Consider the following 13,932-nt stretch of genomic DNA (forward strand, 5'->3'; position numbering starts at 1 on the left):
TTCATTTCTAAAGCACAAATCTATTCACAGGACCGACTGATATTCAATTTTTTGTTTGAGATAAAGGGAAATAAACTGTTTGTTACTGCATTATTTTAACCTTGTATAGACCTGCATTGGGGACATTCTTCTAGCTTGGATCAGACACAGTCTCCTTCCTCTTCTTTTTATAGTTTTATAGTTTATCACCATTATTTGACTTTTTCTACAGTGTTGTAAAATTATGTTTTAGTTGCTGTTTTTATGTATGCAGTAGATCATACAATCGATTTCGTAGGGGTCAGTATCACAACAGACAGCCTGTTGGCCCCACAGTGCTTAGAAAGGGTTGTGTTTAGTTCCAAACCCACCAAACACTGAGCATTTGACCTAAGGGCTGATTGAGATGGGCAAGACCCAGACTGAAGACTTTATGCAGCGTTTTTTCCCCCACATTATTGTTTCATGATGAGGATTCTGGTTTCATTGCACTTAACCTCACCCACCTTACCTCCGTTTCATCTGATGAAGTGAACAGTTTTGTGGACTTTTCTTCACCTCTGAACGTCAAATCAAGGGTTTAGGGGTTATTCTTATGAAGCCGAGGGCTGTGCAAAATGGCAGCAGGGACTCAGCTGAATAATTAAATACGGGAAGTTCTTGAATGGATCCCCCTTGCAGTTTTTAGCTGCTTATAAATGCGTGAGCTAAACAACTAAATTTGTAATAACAAAGGATCAATTCTTCTGGTTATAAACCTGTTTTCATTTCAGTTGATGGCCTAAAATACTTGACCGTTTGTAACTGACGAAATGTGCCTGCAATGATCAACTACTTGATACCTGAAAGGAAGGCATGTGGATTTTGATTTAAATGATTAAAGTGTATTCAAATTGCACAGCAGGCGTTCAGCCCAAATTTATATAACTGAATGGTAAAAATAAAATACTCATAATGATCTAAATGACTGCCTGATACGTGTTTTGCCTCTGTCTCTAAAGCTTATTGGTGACAGGAATTGCAATAAACCTTGTCTCTTGCTGAATGGTTTTATTAGTTTTGTAACACTGCCAAAAGCAGACTTTTGTGATCATTGAAATGAATGGGGATTCATTATAATGCACTCCTCTGCCTCAAACGCATGGATGTCACCAGCTGTTGGGCCCAAGCCTCGGTGGAAAATGTCCAAAAACCTTAATTATCATGCTTAATCATCCATGGAATTGAGACTGGGGAGATTCCACTGTAACAGACTGTCAGTGTAAAACACAGTCATTGCATTTAGCAGTGTATTTAGAATCTAATTTAGACCAACAGAATCCACCAGAGCCGGTAGTCATTATTGGTTTGGTTATTGCCAGATAATCTTAGTCTGCTCTTGACAGAATTGACATCCATTTACACCAGGCAAGTAAATCATCACAGTTGTAGCGAAGGGCTTTTGTATGATTGAGAGAGTCTTTGTGATGATTGGACATGTCAGTGTTGTAATAACACGCTGCAGCGTCATCTAATCAGTGTTATAGCTGGAGGTTTGACAATATTCCTGAACATGCCTTCTGAAAGAGGCGATCTATTTCAAAAGATGTTTTTAGAATACATGATATTAAGACAAAACGCCACACTTAAAATTGCAGAGCAGTGAAAAACATTTCTGACATTGAAGGCCATAAATGTCTGCAGTACCTTACATCTCCACATGGTGGCAAGCTGCCTCTTTCGTTTGAAATGCCGATTTATTCTTTTCAGTTTTCATATGAGCACTCGGCGAAAAAGAAAGACAAGGCCAATGTACCAGCAAAGTGAGGGCTGAATTTCTATGTATCTTATTTCCTTTCTTCTAATGACAATACTGAACTCCATTCCTGTGAATTTGAAGCTTGACCTATGATTTTACTGATGTAAATTAGTATGTTTCAGTTGATTTAGCAATTTAGTTGAGCCTAAATCACATACAGGCACGTTTTTGTTCTGTATGTTGCTTAACTGAGGAGTAAGGGTATTGAGGAATAGACTAAGCATTAGTACCCGTCCTCTCCCATCCTAGAGTCACCTCTAGGATCCCTCTCTGTTTCGGATTCAACCAGGTGGCGGCTGCATTGTTTGTCTTGGGCGTTTATGTATGCAGGAGGAGAGTGTGTTCCTGAAGGCTGACTTTCTTAAAGAACAGATGGTGTTAGCACAAAAACACCAATTAGCAGGAAGTGGGTTGGCTCCTCCGCCACGTGGATCTGGGTGCTCGGTGCTGGGCGCCTTCTGCACGGAGCTGACAGGTTATGTCAGGGAGATACACTCCCGCTGAACAGATTGGGAGTGACATATGTCAGGGAGCCAAAGGCTCGGCGTGCCCAATGAGAGGGGAGCTGGAGACTCCACATAAACTCAGCATCGCCCTTTTCACCCCCAGGTGAGTGACCTGATCAACGGCTGGGCCTCCGAAGCCCTGACGCCCGTGAGTATCCCCCTCTTCTCCAGCACAAATCTACATAGACACACAACCAAGCACCAGAGTGGCGCTGTAGGTAGGACTGACAGCTCTATATTTAGAATAGTATCCTAGAAGTTAAGTTTCCGATGTTGTTGGAATGTAACATTAACTACCTGTTTTTATTCTGTAGTATGGCTCATGGTGTTGGACAATAACCTTGACACACCCACTGACTAGCTTAATTTGTTTGCCTGACGATACACTCCCATGGTACTAGATATGGTTCTCCACATGTTTTACAAGCAGGGATGACTCATCTTTACTCTGTATCTTTGTTCTGAATAAAAACCAAACTGATTGTCCTGGGTTGTTCATGTGAACAGTTATGGGTACTGATGTAAAACATACTAAACATGGTTTTATATTGTACTGTACTTAGAAAAAAAAAGAAAAAAAGAAAAGTGTGGTGAAGTCATTTTAAGTTATGCTTCAGTATACTGCAAGGAAATACATTTTCATAAAAGTAGCTCTTAACACACTTGAAATGCTAACCTAAGTATAGAAGAATGTTACAAATACACATACAACACATATACTGTATACACAAATGCATTTGTATAAACTTAAATTTATATTATGTCTCAGCAGGCTCTAGTATATTTCAGAAAGTTATATATACTGTATATGTATATTCATATTGTATTATTAAAGAGACTATTTACAACAGAAAAAAAATGTTTTCACAGTACTGAGAATACTATATTGATGAAAAAGTTAGTTAATTTGCTTGTAGCTGACCAGGTCTTAACCCAGAATGTGCTGTGTTAAGACATCACTTTAGAAAAATGTATTCATTTTATCTGATCGGATACACCAAATTACCATTCCAATTATTGTCTTGATATTATTTTGAATATGACATTATGGTGTATAGTCTTTCTAACTGGACATAAAACCGTTGTCTTGTTCATCATTTCTGTTGTGTATTTGTAGTCCATGTACTGCTTGACTTGATGCTTGACATGGTGCTGCATGGTCAACATGGCCAGAGAAAACCTACAATATGTCACAGACAGGACATTGCAGATGGATTTTTAAAATGTAATAAAAGAAATTGAGGGAAAATTAATTATTTAAAAAAAGGAAAACCTTCTAGACCTACAGTAAAGCTACAATAATTGTTTAATCTCGAAGGAAGCTCGTTCTTCTGTGCATTTAGATTCTTTGTTTCAGATTTGTTTATGCAATTGCTGTGAATGTAGGTGACTTGGGAATGTAGGTGAAATGTAAAGAAATACATGAAAATCTGCAGGAACAGTAGAATCAGGAAGAGTAAATTGCACAGTAAAATTGGGAAACACTGTTTATTCACCAAGACTTTGGAGTTGCAAAGATAAGCATCTTTAGGCCTTGTCAACAAAAAACACTTAGTACATCTTCAATCTTAAGGCATGGTTCAATGCCAGGTGCCACAAACATATGTGAATATAAGATCTGACTTATCATCTGTCTCTAATTTTAGTTGTATTCAATTGTTGAAAAAGAGTATTAAGGTGGCCATTAACATAATCATAATTATAATAATAAAAACACCAATAATACAAATAATATTGCGTCCAGTGAAGCATGTGGAAATCATACCGTATAACTTAACTTCCTCTGCACTTTGTGTTTTTTAAAACATGTACATTATAATAGTCATCTTTCTAGGTCAAGTGCAGATTTAATAAAGGTATTTTAAGTATGGCTATGATACTTTTGAACTGAAACCTCTGCAAAGATTGCAGAAATGTGGAAGTTTAAACTTTATTATTCTTTGTCAAATTGTGTTTGTTTTTTATTGTATTCGTTATGGATAAAATGTTTCCTGGTGACTGATATGTTGATATTCTGACCATGAGTATCAATAAAATGTCATCGTTCATCTCTCATCAATCCATCAATCACTGTGCTTTCCTCGTGGAATGGGAAAGTCAGAGATGTTTTTCTGCTTAAGGAAAGAAGGAAAAAAAACAGCATTTGGCACTCACGCTAAATTGGCCCTTCAATCATTTCCTGGTTCAAGAAATTGATTACTCTTTAACACTTACGTCAGGAAAGTGTTACAGATCCATAATTTATTCAAAGAATATGTAATATTGATAACTTTATGTACTGCACTTGTGTGTTCATTGTGTCCATCCAACATCTGCCCCCATGCTTTCCCCATCCCCCCTCCCTCCCTCCCTCCCGCATTTAGCCTTAATGCATTTCAGTGCTAAAAACATTGCCAGATGACCATTACACAGACACAAACAGCTGAGTACATCTTTAATGCACGTTAACCTCTTTGCTGTAAATGGCTGGCCTTTCTAAGCACACAATATCTCCTGTCTCCCCGGGGAGACCAGGATCCCTGGACTACATCCAACTCTGCTCACCACAATGTCTAATTGAAGAAGACTTCAAACTACAGCGACCTGAAAAGGTTCAGAAATGTATCTGTGTTTCTGTGTCTAAAAGTAAGGAGAGAGAGAGAGAAGGGGAGAGGGAGAGGGAGAGAGAGAGAGAGGGAGAGAGAGAGAGAGGGAGAGAGAGAGACGCACAGGCATATTTCCAATGTATTTCATCACTGCTTTGCAAAGAACTGTCCTTATGTCATCAATATGCAAATGGATGAAATCGCTAAGAGTGCCGGTGCTGTTCCCTAAAGTGCATTCATTAGAAACAGTTAGCATAATTGATTCCCAGAACTGCAATAAAACTGGTCACTCTGAGAAGCTCCCCAGGTCCACGGGGACGTCGTAGACCAAGTTCCATCATAAATCATTAAGTGGAGCCAGTGGCCAATGGACTCGCCCCTGTCCCCTGGGACGCGGCCAGCAGTATTCCTGTCACTGAAGTCTAAATCATGGGACATGACAGGAGGCTTTGCCTGACATTCACCCTGCCTTTAAACCCTGGGCCTCGTAAAAGTTCTCCAATGTCTCTCTGCGGCACGTCAGTGTCCTCTGCTTTCATGTGTAGACAGTGTGTGAGGTTTTCGTATATCTTGGAGTACTACAGGCTTGTGACTGGCACCTACAGTAATTGGCACGTCTAGTGTGTCCTGCTGTCAAATGGTTACTGGTTGACTTGTCTGTGAACACTGGTCATGTTTTGTAGACCGTGAACTGTTGAGGAAAAGACAAGGTGCCATCATTTTTATCAGATTTGGTCACCACTCACATCTGCGCTCTCACCTGTCATTTTGAAAAGTAAAAAAATAAATATATATATTATAAAATAAATATTCATATTTCTCTACTAATCTGTGGTATGGGTGTCATTTCTGCATGATTCCGATCATTTCGAGCATTTTTATTATCAAAATCGCTGAATTTGCGCATTTCCGGTTCCAGAAAACAGGGACGTGCAGTGGGCTGAGGCATTGGTGTCTATGGGCAGGGGAGACAGTGCCTCAGTAGGAGTTGCGCAATCACTCCAAACTGGGTTTTACGCATGCGTGCGCAAGCGTAGAACCTTTGAGTTGAGCTCAAAATGCATTGAAAAATATTGTTAGTGAGACAGGCAGTACCACTGCCTCAGGAAAGGAGGCGAGCGAGAGCGCAATTGTCGGGTATATGTTGGTTCTGTGCATCTGACAAATGAAATACTTAAACTTGAACCAGGCAGAGCCATTTGAACCCTACAGCAGGAGGAACCAGGAAGCGACAGGAACAATGCTTACTGATTAGCCTTTCTTTGATTGTTTCCTTGTAAACCTTGAGACAATATTTCATTGGGGAGGTTCCCGCTGTGTCTGAGGGTGTGTCACTAGCAAGGCACTATTGTCCTTTAATGTTTGACGAATAAAGTCAACTCATGTACCGCAAAGTTGACCAGGAACATTTCCTCATAGGTGTCAATGCCATTCTTTTTTTGGTCATTTATATTTCTTAGCCAACACAATTACCTGCAAGGCAGGAAGCTTTGTGAATTATTACAACATTAGTTATGCACAGAATATGTTAAATTCATTATGCTATGAGTTGGGGATTTTGTTGTATTGCAAATACAGTGACAATAAAGGCTTTTTCTATGTATATTTCCCACACCAGCCAATCCTCTCACTGTCACATGCAAGTAGTTATGTCAAACATTCTTACCTTACCAATGCAACAACTACCCAACTATAATTCTTGAGCAGCAGGTTACTTACAACAACAGTGCACAACTGGCTGGTGAGACGCAAAACGTGCCGCATGTTGCACCCAGAATCCATGAAGGCTCTCCTTCACAGAACAACATGCGCTCTGCTCTCCCTCTCCTCTCCCATCCCTCCCGCTGGGCAGATATAGTACACTGTTCCTGCCCTGCGTATCCTGCCTTTTCAGTGCACGTGGCGGTCAAAGGCCTGTAAGCCCAACTATAATTCCTGAGCAGCAGGTTACAACAACAATGCACAACTGGCTGATAACAGCCGTCACATGCGTTGCATGCTGTACCCAGAATCCGTAAAAGCTCTCCTTCACAGTACAACATGCGCTCTCCCTCTCCTCTCCTATTCCTCCTGTTGGGCAGACTAACGTACACTGTTCCTGCCTTTTCAGTGCACGTTTCTTGGATCCCTTGAAGCAGAACCATCTACATAGAGAACCATATCAGGGTTGTGCAGGCCACGTTATCCACCTCTGCACAATCATGTGGTTTTCCATCCTCTTCTATAGGGAGTAGCAGCACTCAACACATTACATTGCTGTACCTTGATAGAGTGTAGACCACACAGAATCATCACTCAACACATTACATTGCTGTACTTTGATAGTGTGTAGACCTCACAGAATCATGTGATCCCTTCACGTCCGCGCCAATAATGACATTGGCATCTCGTATTTTTTGGTATCCCTGCGATAACAGTGGTGCTGGTTGCAAGTTTCATGGAGTAAACCCCAGTCACTGCTCCCCGGGCGCTCAAAAGCAGCTCACTGCTCCGGGTTAGTGTGCTTCACTGTGTGTATCAGCAAAATGCAGAGATAAAATTCAGAGTGTGTGTGTCACTATCTCTGCAGTAAACAGTCACTTGTCACTAGGGCTCATTTTTCATTCTCAGGATAGGGCTGTGGAGTAGGGGTGTTGACCCATTGGAGTGGGAACCGATGACATGGTAAGTAGGCTTTTTTCAGTGATGACAGACTACCAAGAACTGTGATACAGCTATGATTTTATTCATATAAAAGGGAGAAAGCAAACATTTCTCAATGACAGGAAAAAAGAGCAAGAAGCATCGACAAAAGCTTTAAAGTGAAGGGTTGTGTTGTCAAATGGCTATCGAATGTGGAGCCTGAGGTTGGGCCAAGCTGTACAACATTTCTGCATTTGACACAAGACCCACAGGCCTCGGTTCTATATTTTAAGGATGTTAGACCATCCATGCCAATATTGAACTAGACATGTTCCATTGTAGTACCTAATATAACCGCCACACAAAGTGAGACAATGAGCATGGATGGGTCATGAAATCAAAGGCCCCTGAACATGAATGCCTCCTGGGCCCTCCAACTCCTGGACACATAGTGATGTGATTGGTAGAGCAAGGCGCGGATTTGATTCCCAGCTAACATGCATACTAATTAAAGATATATATCTGTAATGTAAGTCACTGCATTGATTAGGCGGGGGGCTTTCTGACACGAGGAGGAAGTGTCTGACACATGGGCCTAATCCCCACAAGGCGAGGGGTTGGCCAGGGGCTCACAGCGTTCTATGACAGCGTTGTAATCAGCCACCTGAACTCCTTCATAAGTACCGTAGACGGTGGTCCACTTTGTCTCACCATTGCTGTAGGTACGGCCAAGGCGAGCCTTAAAGGGTATGTCTAATGTGAATGTCCTGCCTTGCAGCGCAACAGTGCACATCATGTTTGGGGACACAGTGATTTGCACCTGGAGGCTGTTGGTTTGAGATTGAGAGAGGGATGTTTCCTGAGTCGTCTGAAAAGTCTGCTCCACACCAATGGTGATTTCATGACTTGATATGAAAGGGACCTTCACCTTAAAAGTGGTGCTGGTTGCAAGGGTCATGGAGTAAGAGAATTGCCACGTGTTTGTTTTTGTTTGGGATGTAGACAGTGTGACAGTCATTATCGCATCATTGCAGTCTCTGTTGGTTACAGTGTGTCCATCAACAGCGAATGGGGGAGTTTTTATGATGCTGCTTTGATCAACGTAATACTCTACATCTTTAATCACCTGCTCATATACATCAGTATTTATTGTCAAAGCCAGGTAGGATTTTCTGTACCATGTAGTGTACCCACGAAATGTACCACCAGAAAACGATGTCAACCAAGGTAAAAAAATTGCATCTCCAGCATAAACCAATCCTAAACCATACTGGTTTTTTGCAACATAATCCATCTCTGAATTTAAACATGTTCTGACTGAGTTTTCCGGAACATACCCATAAGATCCCCATTTCCACTCCAGATATGCAAATTCATCTTTGTTTACGAGGAGGTAAAAACCATTGGTGTACCACAAGCTAGGGTAGCGTGCGTACAAGCAATAATCACCATATCCGCTGTGGTAGAATCCAGTCTCACAGCCACTAAATGTTCTGCATAGGTAATCGTACCGCTGGGTGTAGCTGTTCCAGATGCCCACTGCTCCATTGGGCACTGATCCGGAAAACCACTGCCACTCAAGGTTGGGGTTGTCATCGAAGGTAAATGGAGGGAAGACATTATGGCGAGTTTTAGTCTCATTGAAATCAACAAATACAGCTGTGGTCTCATTCTGAGCTGAAGGGGCAGGTTCTTCAGGAAGGTTTGCTAGGAGGAAAGCACAAAACCACAAAGGTCAAAGGACAGCAATCCGCTCTGTGTACCAACAGAGTCAGAACCATGCTTCAGGATCCAGGAAAAATAAACACTAAGCAAAGTTTACAACTGAAATGTACTTTCCAGCAAGATATCTTACTTATGTACCCAGTCCTGTGACCAGTTTTTACATTTACTTTACATTATTGTTATGTACATACAGTCATTGTTGTATCCCAATAATATGCAAGGCAGCTGCTATACTGATTGCCTTGTGTTGGGGTACTGAGTTATTAGCTTTTGATTAGCCTGGTTTTGTTTTAGTCGAATGAGTGGCAGAGACATGAACGACACTGAAGTGAGAAACAAGTAGCCCACAACTGCTAAACACAACATGACTGCCCCAACCACAGAACCTGAGCAGCAGGATAGCAGCGGTGAGAAAAATGCTCTTAGGCAACTTTGTGATTAGTCCATTTACTGATTTCTGAAACAAGACATTTGGACACTAGAGCAGAAGGAACCAGGCAGAGACTTTTGGACACTACAGCACAAGGAAACAAGCGACAGGAACAATGCTTACTGATTATCCTTTCTGTGTTTTTTTCCATGGAAACCTTGAGAGAAGTCATCGTTGGGAGGGTTCCTGCTGTGTCCGAGAGCGTGACACGAGCAAGGGTGTGGTCCGTGGCCAGGACCAAAACAGTGAGAGCTACTACCAGGTAGGACCTCATCTGAGAAAGGAAAAACACTGAAAATTCATTCATATTTATATATTCCATTTTATCTATGTCACGGACCTCAGGATGTAAAATGAGTTAGAGTTTATAAGGGGTTAACAGGGATTAAACAAGGCAGACTGGATTCTTAAACACAGGAGAAGGAGACACAAATGACAGGGTCCAAACACAGGGAAAGCACAGAAAATGCTCAGAAGATATATGTTTAACAAAGGGAAACTAACTGGAAACGTGAATGCAGTGCAGCTGGGAGAGTGAGTGAGTGACGGCACACTCACACTATTGCGTTGGAATGCATTGATCTGTCAAGGTTGACTGATCCCCATTCACTTTGAATAGGCTGACGTCATCCATTGCCGAACTGGTCCCATGTTTTTTAGTCTCTTCTTATAGACATCTGATCGTCGATTGAAAGATGTTCCACGCATAGACACTACAGAGTTTTTAGTCGCCATACTCTCAGACTCAAAGTCTCTGCTAGCTATTTTGCTCTCGTAGATGGGCCATTCTACCGAATTCGTGTAATATGCAGTCCCTCAACAATAAAAACTATTTACAAAACAATTAGGTATTTAGGCATAGATGTTTAATTAGAAAATGTTATGGTCTATATAAGCCCAATGCATTACATGAGATAGTGATAAGCTAAATATATACAAAATCATCATTTATAGGGTACTTTCTATTGGGAAGTAGCTGTCCCCAACCCTGACATCTAAATTTCAATGCCTTTAAATAACACTTTTCAATTTTTTAAGATTTTTTTCAAGGTTTTAATTTCAAAGATCTTTATGATTGGGTTGAAACAGAACTTGGAATATTTAGATTTATTGTGGGTTTAATTTTTAAATCAATTTACTATACTCAAAAAATCATGTCCCTAGTTTTCATGTCACTACCGAAACACAAGAGTTTTAGTCCGTTGGCTGAGCCTGTGTTTTAGCCACGACTCTGCATTTTTGACCATGCAGTGACACTGCATCTCTGTCCCTCATGGTTGAATAGTAAGTGGCTAAATCCCATAGTTTTTATATAAATGTGTTCCAAAGTCTGAAAATCGACGTGTAACCTTAAGAATTGTCACTACCGAAACGCATGTTTTCTTCAATTAAGTAAACCTTTTGGGGTTTCATGGAAAATCTTATGTTTGTATGTGTGTTCACCTCTTCAAAGATGTGTTTGCAAGCCGTGTGCGTGCTAGAATTCTTTATTTATGCTTAAAGTTAGCTAGAATTGTCACTACCGAAACAGTCACTACCGAAACATATGGTAGTGACCAGATGATTTCGGTAGTGACAAAATGAAATGGTAAGTAGTTCAATCCCATCATTTTTAAATAAATGTGTTCTGTGGACTAAAGGGCGGCCCAGAGCACCTTTTGGATGATTTTGGGAGAGAAATTAACATCCATCCAACAGCGCAGTCACTACCGAAACAGTGCAGTCACTACCGAAACAGATAAATTGAACTTGAAAATTTGGTAAAAACTTCATTTCTATGGATTTCATTGTGAAAACCTTCAAGAAATATTTGTAAAAATACTCTTCAGAGAAGGGAAGGAAACACAATCTGAACAGGTCAATAATAATACTTTTTTACTATAGTAAATGTGATGTTTCGGTAGTGACAATTTTTGGAAGAGGAAAAACATTCCAACACATTCTGAAAATACAATATAAAACTTGACTGTTCTTTTACTAGATATGTGTACTTTAGATATGGTACAATATACATACGGACCAAGTTTTGGGAATAAACCATAAAAAAATTCAAAATATATCCGACATGACTTTGCATCAATTCGGTAGAATGGCCCAGATATGTGATATTTATATGGGATGTGAGGGAATGACAAAAGGTCTCTGATTCGACCAGTCCAGTCGCGATGATATAAGAAACCCTGTCATTGGCCATGGGCGCATTGAAGTGCGCCCATGTCTCGAACCATAAACATATATACATAGACACCCCATTGGTCCTTGGCTCGCGTGTCAACTGGCCGCCATCTTGGGGAGTCGATGACTTGCCTGTATATATGTCTATGGCTCGAACTGTCATCCGCCAATGAGAAGCTGTCCTTGCTCAAATGTTTCTGCCCATTTTTCTGGCTCTCATAGACTTCCACTTGGCCGGCGCCCAGAGTGGCTTGACTCAGTGATAACGAATGGCAATATATTATATTTGATCTCATTTAAGTGGTTGTTGACAGGGGCTTACGGTCTCCCGCACACATTTAACACGTTCAAACAGTTCATTTCTTATTTTAATTATTTGATAATAATGTTTTTTGACACTGTCTACAATGTTTGTAATATTCAATGATATTCAATGTAATATTCAATGGCTACCTTTATTGTTCAATTTTATGTCCACACAACTTATTAAGGACTAGCTAACTATCTAAATAACATTACACCTGATCAGCCCAGACCAGAGCACTCTTGTTCTATTTAATACAAAAGTTATATTTCAAAGCAATATCCCAAAGAAAACGTTTAAAATATGTTTGTTTGTTTTTCATTAGCAGAGCGTTGTTGGTACACACTCTGCAACAAGAGTTAGCCACACACACACTCTGCAACAGGAGTTAGCCACACACACACTCTGCAACAGGAGTTAGCCACACACACACACTCTGGAACAAGAGAAGCCATACATACACACTGACTGTTCTGGACATCATTTGACTTACAGACTGCTTCTATCCCACTGCCTTTGTAAGTACTACCTTTCCCATCCTGTCACAGTGCCCATCTTACACAAAAAGGCTAGGGGAAGCCACTTTTGAAATAAAATGTATAAAGTATATGAAAACTAAATAAATTAATTTCTGTATGTTTCTTCTATTCCACCCAGGAGTGTAAAATAAAATAAAATAAAACAAAGCACTATCTTACCTTATTGGTTCAGATAGAGAGCACTGTTTGATTGTACTCAGCAATGAGAGTTCACATCTGACATATCTGGATAAGTGTAGGCCCCTTTTATAGCAGGTGTGCAGACTTGCACATTGTAAAGATTTCAAACCAAGATGTTTGAGCTTTAAACCTTGTAAACATAAGTGTTAGCTATACATATGTGAGTTTAGCATTCAGAAAGTGTGTGTGGTTTCACTACTACATATTTATAATTTCAGAATGTCCTTTCCCTCTCCAAAACGAGTGTTCCTACACAATGCATATTGATGAGTACCAAGTGAGAAATTGCATAAGAAGATGATTTCTGTTTGGGTTTATTTGAATGGTCTCAATCTAAGTGGTAGAGTGATCTCAGTCCCGCAGCTGAATAGATTTAGCCTGGATACCAGCCCGAACTCCGCCCACAAAAAAATTTGGACAAGAAATCATATGATGCAGGACCATGTGTGTGTGTGTGTGTGTGTGTGTGTGTGTGTGTGTGTGTGTGTGTGTCTACAAGGAAGTCCTTTTTTACTCAGTTATGGCAGACCTGAAAGTTGTAAATTTGGTTTTTACCTGCTTGGTCTCGCGCCCTGTACCCTAAAGTTGCAATGCCAGGTGCACCAGGCATACTGTGGCAGTGACACAGATTCCATTCTTCATATTAGTCAGTCTACCACCAAACTGATTTTGAAGCTGTTATTTTGAGGTCAAGTTGTTGCATAATATTACTTTAAATGTTATGTTACTGGAACACAGTTGTTGATTCAAATAGTATTTTACTGAAACACACTGAACACACTGGAACACTGGGACACTGAACACACTGGAACACTGTTGGACTTTGAACTATGCTCCATATGACACCTTTGCCAGCCTTACTGAGTTATTGTAAACCAGGCCTCTCACTGTAGTTTCTCGGAAATCATGTGATGCAGGGATGTGTATAGGATTAAGGTCTGGACTTTGATCAAAGATCAAACATTAAATCAGTACCACTGTTCCACATGTCCTTTGTGATTGTGCACCCTGTACATCAGCCAACATCACTCTGTATCTTGGGCTTTCTAGTGGGAAACACATGTATATTTCTAGGCGCTGCAAAAATAC

The 13,932-nt window shown here is 40.5% G+C and overlaps 1 protein-coding gene across 1 annotated transcript; it reads right to left on the reverse strand.

Moving 5' to 3' along the window:
- Positions 1-8,085: 8,085 nt before the first annotated feature.
- LOC308381924 (natterin-3-like) lies at positions 8,086-9,919 on the reverse strand (the record flags this gene model as incomplete). Its single annotated transcript, XM_080859583.1, has 2 exons — positions 8,086-9,197; positions 9,769-9,919. 2 exons carry the CDS (start codon positions 9,917-9,919, stop codon positions 8,086-8,088), a joined length of 1,263 nt encoding a protein of 420 aa, XP_080715709.1.
- Between the last annotated feature and the right edge of the window lie 4,013 nt (positions 9,920-13,932).

This window comes from Sprattus sprattus, assembly GCF_963457725.1.
Source record: "Sprattus sprattus genome assembly, chromosome: 20".
Classification (NCBI taxonomy): domain Eukaryota; kingdom Metazoa; phylum Chordata; class Actinopteri; order Clupeiformes; family Clupeidae; genus Sprattus; species Sprattus sprattus.